This window comes from Festucalex cinctus, chromosome 2, assembly GCF_051991245.1.
Source record: "Festucalex cinctus isolate MCC-2025b chromosome 2, RoL_Fcin_1.0, whole genome shotgun sequence".
Taxonomy (NCBI): domain Eukaryota; kingdom Metazoa; phylum Chordata; class Actinopteri; order Syngnathiformes; family Syngnathidae; genus Festucalex; species Festucalex cinctus.
The window spans coordinates 13,578,951-13,595,314 of record NC_135412.1 but is presented as its reverse complement, the minus strand read 5'-3'; the positions used below and the strand labels follow the sequence as shown (position 1 = coordinate 13,595,314).

The following is a 16,364-nucleotide window of genomic DNA, read 5'->3' as shown; positions in this document are numbered from 1 at the left end:
CATATTGTGATGATGAATACTCAATAACCAACTCTGTTTGCTCTCATAAAAGAGCTCGACAAGGATTCAGTTATGATTTGTTAATTTGGGGCTTAAGTGTTCCCAGACGAGAGTACACAGTGCCCCGTATCGTTATTTTTCTTTCCTGCTGACTGTGGATTTTAGGGCACATTAATGAGAGACACAATATTCAAAACATTTCATGTTTTGTTTTTTAGTAATGTAATAGGAGAAAAAAATGCTCAATATAAAAAAAATACAAAGTCAACTTTACAATTTGAAAATAATGCTCCATGGCACATCAATTTGAGGAAAGATTTTGTGCATTTTTGGTGTTCCCATCATGCATTGCTCATGACGTGAATTGATGAGGACATTAAATCCAAGTCTTTCACTCATTTGTGTGTCAGTGTATGTAAAATGTGAAATGCCTTGTATTGTTTCACTAAATTGCATGAAATGAGGCCCATGTCTAGTAATCGAGTAAGTAATATCATGTGCCAGCAATATGCCACTTTGTGCTCAGATTTAAATTTACATACTGATGATGTCAAAGGTATTCAAATCTTGATTTAAATCAAAGTTGCTGGTTGGAGAGAAATATATATATATATATATATATATATATATATATATATATATATATATATATATATATATATATATATATATATATATATTTCTCCAACCAGTTCAGGGTGTACCCGAAGCCCGCTGGGATAGGCTCCACCACCCCTGTGACCCTTGTGAGGAATAAGCGCTTAAGAACATGGATGGATGGATGGATGGATGGATGGACGGATGGATGGATGGATATATATTTCTCCTCACCAAGGTCACAGGGGTGCTGAAGCCTATCCCAGCGGTTATACTACACCCTGAACTGGTTGCCAACCAATTGCAGAGACGAACAACCATCCACAATCACAAACACACCTTGGGACAATTCGGAGTGCCCAATTAACCTGTCATGCATTTCTTGGGAATGTGGGAGGAGACCGTATACAATGGCCTGCAAACACAAAAACATACAATTTTAAAACAATAAAATAGATAAATAGAATTACTACCACTGATAGGCTGTGAGGAAAAGTATTGTGAAGTTCATCTGTTGGTGCGGTGGACCACTGAGTGAAAATATAAACTGCTACGTTAGCTTCTTGAGCTCATCACTAGCTTGCTGCCTATTGGCACATTGTCATACAGTATGTTTGTCTTTTAGGCTTTATATTATGCCAGTACAGTAGTTCATTTCATTTTATACTTCTATGGAAGTTAATTGGGGGGGGGAAATGATACTTTATATACAGCCATGACACATTTATCAGTGCCTGTATTGATATTAATGTATCACTTGTCAAATTAAGAGTATTTTTGGTTGATAATGAGGATAAGTGCTTTCGAAAGATGACTAGAGAGTTTTGCTTTGGCAGATACTCATGGTAAAGATGATCATCTAACACTAGTTAAGAATAATACTGGATATATGTATAAGAATAGTTTGCATATGCTCGCAATGTATCATTTTCCTTTATGTGTGTGTCTTTATTTTTTTCATGATTATTATTTTTGAATAGTCTCCACACATTTGAAAATGACAACAGACTACACCTTCTGTTTGCAGATTGTGGTCGAATCATAATTTAACAACCAAAACCAATTTGCGTCTTTTTGTCTGTTCTTCTAGTTTGGCAGGATAAATACACTGGCGACTCAATGGGTGACAGGATCAGTAATAGATCTGTCTCATAGGAATTGCAAATGTATTTAGTTGCATCATCAACAATAAATTGACCAATTATCTCTTTGTTGACAAGGCATTGTGTCTGCTGCAATCATCTACTTACAAATAAACACGTCTCCGTTTCACTGTTTGAGTTCTAAAGGTGCGGGTCAGGTGCACAATTTAAATGCATCAGATGCTCGCATGTTCAATGAATTTGCTATCACTGACGGCAGCAAATTTAGAGATTGTTTGATGTACAATTGATGTCACAATTTCATCAGTTGGAAAGTACAACCTTGTTCATAAAAAGAATATTTTTTTTTTCCTAGTGCAGCATATGAATGATATTAAAGGCTTTTCAACCACCAACAGATTCATGCTTCAAACAGAATGTTGGCCCATTTTAATGTGGACAATCTACACTTCTGATTAGCTGTCCATGCTACCCCCTGAAGTTCGACTAAATGAATTTACATTTTATTCAAAAATACAAAAAATATTTTTCTCTTTTTTATTTATTTTTTATATTTATTTTTTTTAAATTAATTTATTTATTTATTTTACAGTCATTATGACTTAGCAATAAAGATCTGTGAACGAATCAGGCCTCTGCTGCTCTCATCTTGTGTCAATACTTGAAACTGCCGAGGGGAAAAAAACAACAACAACCAATCACTTCATCTGAAACTGGGATGTCGCACGACAGCGATGAAGCAGGCTTGAAAAGCAACAAGGGTGGTGAGCTCCAGGTGGAGGAGTGGAACCGTCACTTGCCTTTGGTGCCGGTTGGCGTGGGTTCGATTCTCTGCCTGGGAGAGGCCCATGTGTGGTTGACAAGGAGTAAGCCTGTGTGAGATGAGTGATTTAAAAAAAAAAAAAAAAAACCAACAATATAACATCCTGGGTGACATCTTAGGGTACAAAGATTGGCGGTTCTGGCTTGATTTGCGTCCCTGCGAACCATGCATTGTAAATTTTGGTGTTCTAACATTCTTGACCACCAGATGTCACCCTAGCATAGCCAAGTAAATCAAATAGTCACCACTAATGTACTGTATCTTTACAGTAAAACTGAATTGTTACATTCAGTCTACTCTTCACAATAAACAAATTATAGGTTAGACCTTACAAGTTTTGAAAAAAAATGAAAAGAAAAACAAAACAAAACAAAAAAACACTTGCTAATGAGCTGTTGACAGATGACTGTCGCGTTATTGCGTGTGTGGGTGTGTGCGCGTGTTCTATTATTGCCGTTTTTCACCATTCCCATCATTACAATTTTTCTCCCCCCCCCCTTCAAAAGCGCATGATAGGTTGGGAGGGAAATTCCACAGCAAGATTCAAATGGATCGGCCTGAATCACCAGCAGATAGGAGTTACTTGGCAGGGATTTCACGCTTTCCTCTTCCTGTGCTGGGAGCTGCAGGCTGACATCTGCTGAGACCAAGGTTATTTAGATTTCCGGGACAATGACGCCAAGCTGCCTTTAAAAAAAAAGTTTCCTTCCATGGCAAAACCTCTCAATCTACAGATGGAAGTCAACATGATTGTCAAGATTTGCTCGAAAATAATTGTTGTTATGGCTTTGAATCAATAAAGTAGGCCTATGTGATGACAAAAATTGTGCTTGTAACCTTTCGTACTACTAACATTTTTCCTGCAGCTGTGGCAAAGTAGCAGAATAAAGCAATCGTGTCGAAACAGCTAATGTGCACGTGTTTAATTCTTCTTCTTTGGAATTGCAAGGAAGTTACATTGTGACATTCCTCTGTGTCTAATGTGTTTCACAAATCACTGTGTGTGTTCGGAAAAAGTGTGAGGCTGACTTTTTGTTTATAGTGGTGAAAATCTCATCCAATGTTTTGCTACTTCAGTGTAAGGTGTTGATAATTATGTAATTCCCTTGTTTTTAGCGTTTGCAATCGTAAAAAAAAAAAAAAAAAAAAAAAAAAAACTGTAAATCACAATTTTGAGGGAAAAAAATAGCAATTACATTACTTTTTCAAAATGTGCTATGATATTTAATTAATCATTCTTGAAACTTTGTATAGCCTATTTGAAGTTGTTGTTGTTGTTGGTGGTGGTGGTGGTGGTTTTAAAGGCAATGTAGGTCTATGTGAAGTTTGCTTTTTTTGTGTTGGAGGTTGTTATTATTCCCATATATATATATATATATATATATATATATATATATATATATATATATATATATATATATATATATATATATATATATATATATATATATATATATATATATATATATATATATATATAACAATTCTTTAAATAATTGAAATACAGGCTTTTTTTTCTTTTCGTTAATTATTTTTAATTTTAAGGAACTTTTATTGAACAGAGATGAAGATTAGGAAATCAAATGCACATGTTTTACAATCAAACAAACAGCCGCAGCGACTTCCGCGGTGGCAGTGGTGACGAGCGAGCCCCACCCACAAGTAGCAACACGCTTGAAGAGCACTTTTATGAACTGCTGCAAGCACAAACGCACACACTCCTCTGTGCGCTCAAATTGATCATAAGACCGGACGAAGTTTTCTAGCTGCTGCCCACGGTAAGGCCGCCACACGCGACTCACAAAATGTCAAGTGGATTTAACATTTAAAACTTACGTTTGAGACAGTGTCCTTTAAATAGATATCAGCAACGTCTTTGTTACTGCAAGTCATTTTGAGTCGTTGGGATTTTCATTCAAATTGTAACTAGATGAAATGGTTTTTATAACATTAAATATAAAGGTAATATCAAATGTTTTTTTATTTAAAAAATGAGAGAGAGCAGAAGCCTTGAGCTTATATTAAACATTTGTTTTTCTTGCTATCACATTGTCTAACACTGTGACTGATCCATCCATCCATCCATTTTCTTGACCGCTTATACCTCAAAAGGGTCGCGGGGCTGCTGGAGCCAATCGCCAATCGCAGGCTGTGATTGATCGAAACATAATTATACACTTTAAAAAAGTGTTTTTAATTAAGGTTAAAATTGAACTATAGGCTAATCTTATAATTGTGTGTACATATTTTTATATCCAACTCGAGAGGAGTTCTTGCCTCATTAGTCATGAACCTTAGCACACATCACAGAGTTGTGGAGGCTGGGAGGGATTGGGTGGAGGATGGGGTACTGTATTTCTGTTGTTAAAAATATATACCGTATTTTCTGCACTATAAGGCGCACCTAAGCGCCTTCAATTTTTTCAAAAGCTGACCATGCCCCGTATGATCCAGTGCACCTTATATATGGATCAATATTGAGCCGCAACAGGTCTCGCTGTCAAGACGCTATCGGTGACCCTGCACGATCGGTGACGCGCATGCGCAGAAGATCCCGCCATCTTGGATCGCTAGCTAATACTAATACTTTACCTCAGAGAAAATAATAAAACAGCTGTTTATTCATTTTGGGAGTGAATGAGTTGTCAGAAAGCTGGTTTGTAATCTATTAATAAAGTTTGACTGACCTATCTGACTGTTTTGTTGACATTCCCTTTAGCGCAGCACCATCTAATGGATGCATAACGTAACCCCAGCCTCTACTGTAGCGCCTTATATATGAAAAAAGTTTTAAAATATGTCATTCATTGAAGGTGCGCCTTATAATGTGGTGCGCCTTATAGTCGTGAAAATACTGTATATACATTTCGACCATAATACTATATTGTTTTATTTATTTATTTATTTATTTTATCTTGTGGAGATACATTAAAATACTGTAAATCTGGGATGCTAGGATGTAATTTAGGGGCGCTTTTACACACACAATAATGCACTAGTAATGTAGCACTACAAAAACTACCTCTAAAAGCTGCTATACACTATTCCAAAATATCTGCAACGCTATTTCACCTATTATAGATGCCATAATCTTTCTTGTTATGTATGAGATTTATTAGTCGTCTACAACGGAATTGTACATACTGTATCGGTAACTTCGTGAACGGTTAGAGTGATGGTAGCATATATCTGAAATGATACCTGTGGACAGGTAGAATGTACTTGTGGATACAATATCTATGATGTTCTTTTTGATTTGAACTGAACTGAATTTCGGATATCTGCAACATCTGCAAATGTTAAAAAGTCAGGGAGTGTAGCTCACAGTAAAATGACACTACAGACAACATGCTTATCACACAGGAGCACAAGACACACACACACACACACACACACACACACAACATGTTGATTGACGTGAGACAGTAATTCCATATAGATGTAGCCTATGTTTGTTTGAGAAATGTGTCTACTCATAGTTGAACTTTAGTGCTAATCAACTGGTGTGGCAACAACAATGTTTTTGACCGTTGACGACAACACAAACCATACAAATTCCTTGTGCTCAGTAAGATGTTATCTTGTTTTACTGCCTGACTCACTTCCCAATCATACAGAATGTCAGAAAAGCTGAACTTCATTTGGGGTTAATCAGAGGCAAACAAACAGTTTTAATAAAACAGTACATAAATGGGTGTCTCAAGCACATCAAAAGTCACGACATTGTTGACGTTCTCCTTTCATGTATTTATTTTTTTTGTTGTTGTCAGCGTCTCATTTAATAATAAGAACGAAGGTTCATTTCAAGCACCTTTCAAATAATCTGAATACACTATACACGACAATAAAATTGTGGTTAAAAATCACACAGAGAGAAAATGATTCAAATTATGTAAATAAGCATGAGCAGAAGTAGAAAGTGTTGACAGTGTTTTGGGTTGAGTCCTTATGATGTTGTTGGTTGATAGGCTGTTGCTGTGGTGATGTGCTGTATGCTATTTTGTCACATATACACGTACACAAAACACAAGTTGTGCCCTTTTTTGTCATTTTTTTTTTTACATTTTTATGTTAGGATGAAACTGAATGCAGACATCCCAAAAATGTAAAAATGTAAACATCAGGCGAAAAAAAAAAAGGACATAAGTGTTTTTCACATATAGCAGCGATGATATACTTTTTTGTGTGTGATTTTGGAGATGTGACGATTCCACCTGACAGCAACAACATACGGTGTGCTGTAATCTTCCTTTCAGATGCGCGTCTCCTATAAGAAATGTCTCGGACTGCTTGTGATCAGTGGCGTCCTGCTGGTCACGCTGTTCAATACATTGAGCCCAGGAAGCGGATCGGCAGTTGACCTACGGTCAAGAAGGACCAGTGAAATGGAGACAGCCATAATAGAGAAAATTCTACACCCCTTTAATAACTATAATGACATTCCCTATAATATAAAAGAGGATGTAGCATGGTGGGTTTTAATACGTTAATGTTGTACTGCGGTGATTGATTCTACTTGTCACAGATGTATTTTCCGATACAGTCGCTTGGCAAGAAATACGTGTGTCTGCGAGGGTGACAAGGAGAGTTTTCATCTGCCTTTCTCCAACCTGCTCTTCCCACGCGTAAAGGCCCACAACCTGGACCTGAAATTTTTGCAATCACATCCCGACCCTGAGGGTGTGAAGCGTCGCAGAGCTCGAGAATACAGCACTGTTCAAATGAGGTAAAGTCCGATTTTTTTGCCATGATGAGTGTATGAGGTGTCTGTATATAGAGTTGTCATGATGGTTGGTAGCTTTGGATGGCTTTTTCAAGAACATTTATGAGGTGTTTTTTTTGGGTTTATTGACTCTGTGTATGAAGGTCCTCCAGTCCTGCAGATATGCTGATTGTAAACGAGGCAAACAGCCCACTTCAATTTCCCTCCCAGGGTGTAGCAGTGCGACCCCTCAAAACAATCATCATACCAGGTAAAGCTGATTTAGTTTAAAGGAACCTTCAACATAGATTTGGAAGATGGATTTTTGCCGAAACGAGTTTGAGTTGTGCACATAAGATGAAATAAGCAGAGTAAATCTGTAATTGAACTATTGATTTGTATTGTCTGTCTGTAAAAGTGTATTTTTGCTTTCACTTTATTTTTTTTGTCATTGGATAACTGGCTCTGCAAAGAGTTACACAGCTTGCATTATGTACGGTGGATTCACTTTCCTTACACTTTTTCGGTTTTGGTATAATTGCTGTAAACAACATGTTATCGTTGGCAAAATGTCACATCATATCATATTACTTTGTAATTCTCACTTATGAGCTTGTTGTGGATGAACTTGACCCCATGCTCATCAAACACCTCTCATTTACAGGTACAGACTTATATCATTTCTTTGTTTGAAAACAAATGTTCTTACTTTAGGTTTGGGTCTTATCGAAGAAGCAACATCAAACCACACGGTAAATTTAGCCACATTTGTCATGTCGAGTCATAGTAAAAGTAAGGTGTCAAAAATGATCATTGTTCCACCCCCTCTTTTCTTGAAATGACATTTCAGGTATATTTGACCGCCACACTGGGGACTTTGGATGTGGCTGCGACAGTGGAGAGGGTTTCTGTTAAAGGAGAAGGAAAGATGCACATGATCCTCTCAAGTGCCTTCCTCTCCGCGTTGAACAGGCAGCTACAGTTTATCACCTACACAAACACCGTTTTCCATCCCAGGACAGCAGACACAGGTGCAGTTGTCTCACATGTGAACATTGTCATAGATTTCTACCAAACAGACTTTCTAAACAAATATAAACAAACCTTGTTGGTCACATAGCTATACTGATTTTACTTTAATTTACATCTTTCGTATTTGCACTGCCCCAGATGAGATAGAAAAGAGACGTTGTTCAGCTCAAGGCTAGAGAGTTAATGATCAGCCTTTGGCCTGAGAATGACGTGTGAAAGAAAATTGTAACCACTAGCACCCTTGCTCTCATGTGAACGTATCAGAAAGACAGTAAAAGGACTTTAGCCCTCTTCACATCCGGTTGAACCTTGGCCATAAAACCATAAAGGGATGCTAAGATATGGGCAACAGATAGTTGCTAGCACTTTCAAGCGGTGGTCTATATATACATACATATATATATATATACATATATATATATATATATATATATATGTGTTTAAAAAAGAACTCTGCACATCCCTCAAAAACTAAGGAAAGAATGAGAAGAAAACTGGTGTCAGGGAAGCTTGCCAAGAGGCCGATGGCAACATTGCAGGAATATTTGGCCCGTGCCAGCTCTTTAGCACATGTGACAACAATGTTCCCTCTATATGCCTTTGCTTTGAGGTGTCCAAAAACAGCTACATTTTGCAAAAACACACACTTCTAGACATTTGTTCTCCCCTTCCACATGTGGGAAGAGTATTATGGTCCGATGAAACCAATTTCTAGCTCAAATTCCAAAAACTATGTTTGGTTCAAACACAACACTGTTGATCACCAGAAGAACACCACACCTCCAGGTAAGCATGGTTGTGGCAGCATCATGCTAAGGGGCTGTTTTTCTTTAGGTGGACTTGGGGCCTTAGTCAATTTGGAGTGAAATGTAAACAGTTCAAAAACTTGTCAGTGTTGCCACAAAAGCTTAAAAAAAAATAAGGAAATAACATAAGAAAAGGGATGTGTGTGTCAAACACAAAAATTGAAGTTCTTCTACTGGATAGCAGAAGGCGTACACTTCACAATAGGTTTAGATTAGATTTTACACTGATTACATTTGTGAGTCAATTGAGATGAAACAAATATGTGCCCTGAGAAATACTGAGTTAGATGAGCGTCAATGTACTTGCTTCTGCACGCCCACACTGGTCTGCTGCTGCGCCTTGCTCATGGTTTGATGGTTTGATATGACTTGAAATACATCTCTGTATGTGGGCGGGCCACATGCCGACTTGCATTGTACTCCTTTTGCAAACAGTAAAGATGGTGGTGACGAGGAAGCGCAATGAAGCCTTTCAAAGAATGGGAATTGTGTGTAAACAAAATGTGGGAACTGGTTTTATGGCAGTTGTGTTTCGTCTCCACAGTTCAATTTGCAACCAAAGGTCACAGCTCATTTTTCACCATAAAAATCGGACATTCTGCCATCCCGAGACTTTACAACTCCGGCTACCCAAAAGGTTTTTGAGCATTTTCTACTGTTTTTTTTTATTCATGATTTTTTTTTTAATGTTATCTTTAGCAACGTAATCAATGTTTTTGTGTTTCCTCCCCAGAGACCAATATTAGCGCTCTTGTTACCATTGTGACAAAGACCTTTCTACGTTATGAGAAACTCAACAATCTCATCGACAGCATACGGCAATATTATCCAAACGTCACCATAGTGATAGCGGACGATAATGAGCACCCTCAGAAAGTGACTGGACCTCACATTGAGCAGTTTATTATGCCATTTGGAAAGGTACACAAAATAGTTATTCATCTATATTTATTGACCTGTCATGATAGGTAAACAGTGCCAATTATGAGTCCTTGTTTGATCATCAGGGTTGGTTTGCTGGGCGAAATTTGGCAGTGTCTCAGGTGACCACCAAATATGTGCTTTGGGTGGATGATGATTTCATCTTCACAGCAAACACCAAGTTGGAGAAGATGGTGGACATTCTTGAGAGGACTAGTTTGGATCTGGTAAGATGAATGCAAGAAAATAAGAGTGTATATGACAGCACTATGAAAACACAGAAGTCGTCCAGAAACTTTTTCTTTTTTTTTTTTCGAAGCAGACTCTAGAACAGGGGTGGGCACACTTGGTCCTCGAGGGCCGGAGTCCTGCAGGTTTTGGATGTTTCACTTCTCCAACAAAGCTGATATATGATCAGCTCATCAGAAAGCTCTGTATAAGCCTGCTAACGAACATGTGGATTGGAATCAGCTTGTGTTGGAAGAAGGAAACCTCCAAAACTTGCAGGACTCTGGCCCTCGAGGACCGAGTGGACCGAGTTGGCCTTAATTTTTTTGGCTAGTAAATTACGGCACTGCGATTGGCTGGCAACCAGTCGAGGGTGTCCCCCGCCTACTGCCCAGAGCCAGCTAAGATAGGCGCCAGCACCCCCCACGACCCTTGTGAGGAATACGCGGTCATGAAAATGGATGGATGGATGGATGGATGGATGGATAAATTAAGGCAACAAAGTACTGTGGTCCCCATTTTCAGCCATCAGAACAGCATACCGATGTTACAATTAGCCATCAGAAAAAAAAAAACAACAACACACATTGTGAAGCCAAATTGTTTTTGAATAAGTTTAGTACAAGTCTCTAACTGTCACTGAACCATATCAATGAAGCTTTGGTCAGCATCAAATTTCAACTTATTACGCAATAACGCACAGTGACCCACGACGCTAACTGCAGATCAAAACGCTCCGAATAAAATACTTTCACTAAATAAAATAATTACAAAACGCAATAAAATGCAGTGCTAAATCATCAGTAATTGCATACATCTACTTACTTGTCAGCCGAGGGATGCTATTCCGACGGGTATGTTGTTTTGTCGGAACACCGGCACAAAACTGCTAAACAAGAAACAAACATTAAGCGATCCTGACGTTGACGTCACACGTGCCAAAATGGCCGTTAGCGCAGCCATTTTGGCATGATAGAAAACACGTCTGCCACTTTGAGTAAATAGCAAACACCACACTTTAACAATGATTGACAGCTGATGTGGACCAGCTGCCACAACGAAAAGAGGGAAAATAAAAGATCAGCATGCTACAGGCTACCAAAAGAAGAATCAACACGTAGCCAATGTTGCACTTTGTACATGGTGGCTGAATCAGCAGATGCTAACTGTTACCACACGCATCATGTGGGGGAAATGATCTGTTTCGTTCATTTGTGCTGCTACGGTTTAATAGATATTACACAGTGACCGACACCATAAAGAAGACTTTTTACAGTATAAATGATGGCGGCCGCGGCCGATTTAGCTGCTGCTAAGTTGTTAACATACCTAAATAACACATCAACACTTGCTTCATACTGCTATGCTTTCTGATATGCTGTAAGACGTTACAAGATGGCACCAAATTCTTATAAAAATAGGAAAACAACACTTTGGTGTCCAGGAAGTATTTTTGAGTGATCCATCACAATTTAGCGACACAGTTTATATTTTGGATGTTTCTTCTTTGTGTAGATTGGTACTCATTCATGTCATGGAAATCCACAATAGTTGAATTAAGGCAACTGAGCTCTTAATGTTTGTTGTATTTTTTCCGCGCACCGTGGTATTATGCTAATGCCGGCTAGTTTCCTCCTGAAATTTCTCAATTTCTATCTTAAATCTATATGCTTGCACTTACCATTGAGCTTTTTTGTTGTTCCGTAACATTGTTTACCATTATAAATACTACAGGTTGGGGGTGCGGTTCGGGAGGTAACAGGCTGGACTTCAACCTTCCGTCACACCATTTCAGTGGAAGCGGGTGGAGAAGATGGTGATTGTATACATATCAGACGTGGCTATCATCATGCCATTGAGGGATTTCCCAATTGTGTAGTTGCTGATGCTGTCATCAACTTCTTCATGGCGAGAACTGATAAAGTGCAGCAGGTGGGCTTTAATCCCCGCCTGGCTCGCCGCGGCCATCTGGGTGAGTAGCGCCTGTACCCATGAATGGTTGAGCTAAATGTCATCTAAATGTCTGCCTTTAACAAAACAAATACTGTGCTGCCTTCAAATATGAGTAGATTTTGTTCTGTGTCTACTTTCACAATTCAAAAACACTTGTATGTTTGTATCTCAAATCATGTTAACCCATTTAAATAAATGGAAAGACCACTAATCCGTTTTAGCCTCCCCAATAAGCAATAAAACTTTTTTTGTAATGTGTTTTTAATTGGAAAAACATACTATACTTTATTAGAAAAAAAGTCATAATTAGATAAAATGTTTAATAATAATAATTATTATTATTATTTATTTATTTTTTTATTATTAAATGTTTCACAACATTTCTTACTTCATTTAATGGACATTGCGGTTACTCCTTCTGGTATGCACGCTTTGCATGAAAAAGGTCAAGAAGCCCCATTTAGCCACAGTAATGTTAGTTGTTCTCACAGAATATAAAGAATATATGCCTGTTTATTGGTATATCTTCTGTGTTCATATGTTTCTTCATTGTTAGCATTCAAGTATCCGTTGCTAAAGGGATTATTATAACACTAAAAAACTAATGCTAATAGCTCATCTGGCATTGTTAGCATTAAGCTAAGTCTTCCTAATGCAAATCGATGTGATTGTTTTAAATACACAATGTGTAATTCTTTTTTTTTCATGCTTAATTTCACCACTTCTGCAAAAATTAGGTATAGCATAAAGTCGATCTAAAACCGTTGAAGCACACAGTGACAAAAATAAAATGGCTGTTGTAGATAGTTAAGTGATGTTCCGCTGATCTGTTGTTTACGGATTTCACTGGTTTCAATGCTGTTTAGTCCTAGTTGGTGAAAACGCTCAGTCAGCTGGAGAGGATTCAGTTACAAATTCATCCCTGCTTTTAAAATTTGTGATTGGGTGAGCGAGTTAGTTGATTGTCGCTAATGAAGCTAATGTTGCTAACGTGCAGTGAGTATTTTTATTTTTTTTTGTCTTGCTTTAAAGATTGCTTTATGATTAAAGTGTGTAAGAAAACTGGAGGTAAAGAACATTTCCCACAACAAAATGTTCTTTTGCTCCCCACAGAGTTCTTCATTGACGGGCTGGGCTCTCTCCACATTGGCTCCTGCAGTGATGTCGTTATAAACCACGCGTCAAAGATCAAACTTCCATGGAGTGGAACAAAATCCGAAAAGGCCTATACAAAGTTTCGGTACTCAAACAGCAATGATGAAAACCACATTCTTGATGAAGTCTTTTATTTCACAAACAGGTTGAAATGTATGACCAGGCAGTAAATGAAGCCTGCTCTCTCTTTTGATGCCATAATAATAGCATATAATGTTTGAGTGAATTTTGTATTTATTTATTTATTTTTATTTCTGCCATCATGTTGATTTATTAATTGGGAAAGTATCGTATCATGTTGGTATTACATAACAGACGTCGCCTGTTATAAGCAACATTTATTTTCTAAAGACGTATTTGTGTTGTTCTGCCTGGGGCATGCATGGCAACTGCCTAAAGTTCCACAGACCGGCCAGCTTTGTTGAACCATTTATTATTGTGCCACCTTGTGGTTGACATTTGCGGCTCATACATTTTCTGCCGCATGAATTACTATCACCTACTACTATTAATGTGCATTAACGAGACAAGCGCATAGACAAAGGGATTCCATTGAGTTCTTTTTCATTGAGTCATGTTGCCAGAATGTGCTAACCTCTAATGTGAGCAAAGAATGCCACAAGGATATGAAGACAAATGTGCTTAAGTGCTGGTCACTGTCATATTGCTATCGGTTTGTTATCATGGCAAGGTCACAGCCAGGAAGCTCAGGGCCGTTACGTACTCTTTATCTTCCTTAAGCATACCTAAATGTTATCATGGTGCCCTTAGAAATGCCACTGGTAAACATTAGTAGCAATGATCATGCATTACCTTATAATCACTTTTTTTTTTTTACATTTTTATATTTTAATGAGTATTAACTGTACAGTTGATTAATTATGCAGGGAGCACTTTTCTGTGGTACATGCATTTATTGCTCATTTGCAGTAAGTCAAGTTTTAAAGGGAGTTTTATTTATAAAGCACATTTCATATGCAAGGTAACTCAATGTGCTTCACATGATTATAAGTGCAACATTTACAAGCATTCACAAAAAGAATAGTTAGCTTCATAAAATTACTAAAAGAACGTATTATGCAAGTAGGGGAGACCGGGGCTAGTTGTATCACGGGTAAGTTGTCACGTTGCAATTTTCTTGTCCACCGGAGGGCGCAACAAAAAAGTGGAATACTAGTTTTCTCAAATGGTCCGGTTGTGGTGTAAATCGGGAAACCGCTCACTACTATCAGGCTATGGCATTTTTCCTTTGTCATTTTTTAACAGGCCTCGGTGCAGCACCGCCATTCTAAACCAGTTCAGTCCCATCCCATGTTTTGGTGCAATTTGTTTTCTATACTTTGAATGAAGAAAAATCGCACAGGATCATTCAAAGAAAAGTAAAATTGCACTAAAATTAGTTCACGCCATTCTGAGCTGTCAGCCATATTGTATTATGTGATTAATATTGGGGGATGAGTGAGTCATATGTATTGTATTACTAAAATTATACATAACCCCCCCCCCCCCCCCCCCCCCCCCATCCAATGATCAGGTAGCCAATAACTAGAGGCCGTACAGTATTTTTCAAACACACTTTGTACTCTACTGAATCTTTCTTTTGTCTACTTTTAAGGTTTCGTTTTCATGTGTGATAACGTGATGTGAATGAATGTGATTTGATTTGAATAAACACTGCACTGTGACCCTTCAGTTGGAAGGATGAGCTTCTTGTTCTTTCAACTTATGGCCACAGGGTGGAGACAAATTCTCGACTATTCACGTCAGTCTTTACAAGGATTTACATTAAAATTAACAGTGATATGTGTGTCATAATTTATTTGACGATACTTTTTTTCTGCTATTTTGTCACTTTTTGTTTTGTATGTGTATGCACAGCACTTTATTGCAGCAAATTATTTTAAAAAAGGGCCCTATTAAAAAAAAAAAAAAAAAAAAAAAAAAAATGCCAGGTTGAGTGTTTTTGCTCAAAATTAATTGTAGTCCAGAGATCATTTTACTGGTATTTAACTTCACTTCTTTCTGTGGAAATAAAAGTCGGTTACAGGGCAAACAAATGAGCATGTTTGTATGTCTGCAGTGGTTTGTTTAAAATGTAGAGCTGGTTAGTAGGTCTGCCCGTAGAATCTGGTGTGTAAATAGTTGGCCAGAACCTTGTGTACCATCCTCTAATAGGAGTGGTCTACTTCCAGCCAATTAGTGAAACACTCCTTGAGCTTAAAAGGGAAAATCCACAGGGTATAATGTCTAGAGGCTTCTTTGAAATATGCACTGAAAAAAAAAATAACTTGGCTATCTAACATCAAGCAAGAACATAATTAGGTTTTTGTCTGTTCTGTCCTGGTTTGATGCAGTTTGATTATTAGGTCAAGGTTACAGGCTGTGTGAGGACACACCTGTATTGACCGCTAGATGGCAGCAGAGTGATAAGGTAATGTTTAGGTATCCTTTTCAATAAATTGCCTTGATCAAAACGTTTCCTACAATGTGATCACCGCTCAGCGTATTTGTTCCCCCCAAGGCTTTCTGTGTAACAATCATCCGGATATTGTGGTGAAGTAGTCTGTCTGTTTTTCATCAACTTTTCATCTTGTCTCGTATTATTATCCAAGATCTTGGCATTCTTCACATTCCCAACGTGTAATAAAATGTTAGCAAACACACACACACACACAAACGAAGACTTTATAGGTGAAGAAACCCATCACTTCTTTTAATAAAATACCGTCTCATAATCCTTGAATAGCAATATATTTGTTTTAAAAACAGCCACTGGAGGACAGTTGCAGACAAATACCAAAAAGTATTTCATGGCATGTCCTGTACGCATGCTCATATTCAAGTACATATAAAATACATAAATATAAAATGTATCATAACAGCTCAGTACACTTTATGTATATTTGTCTTTGGATTGCAAACAAATCATCTTCTGTTAAAAATACAGCATAAATGACATGACAATTCTTTGCTTATATACTTATATAAAATAGATAACACTGGAAAAACCTATATATATATATATATATATATATATATATATA

At 37.6% G+C, this 16,364-nt stretch overlaps 1 protein-coding gene across 1 annotated transcript; it reads left to right on the top strand.

Moving 5' to 3' along the window:
- Positions 1 to 4,180: 4,180 nt before the first annotated feature.
- b4galnt1a (beta-1,4-N-acetyl-galactosaminyl transferase 1a) lies at positions 4,181 to 15,127 on the top strand. The gene is made up of 11 exons (XM_077512986.1): positions 4,181 to 4,301; positions 6,780 to 6,994; positions 7,067 to 7,249; positions 7,390 to 7,496; positions 7,940 to 7,977; positions 8,076 to 8,256; positions 9,608 to 9,700; positions 9,797 to 9,984; positions 10,071 to 10,211; positions 11,947 to 12,184; positions 13,279 to 15,127. The coding sequence occupies exons 2-11, from the start codon at positions 6,780 to 6,782 to the stop codon at positions 13,488 to 13,490; spliced, it is 1,596 nt and encodes a 531-aa protein (XP_077369112.1). The 5' UTR covers positions 4,181 to 4,301; the 3' UTR covers positions 13,491 to 15,127.
- Positions 15,128 to 16,364: the final 1,237 nt, after the last annotated feature.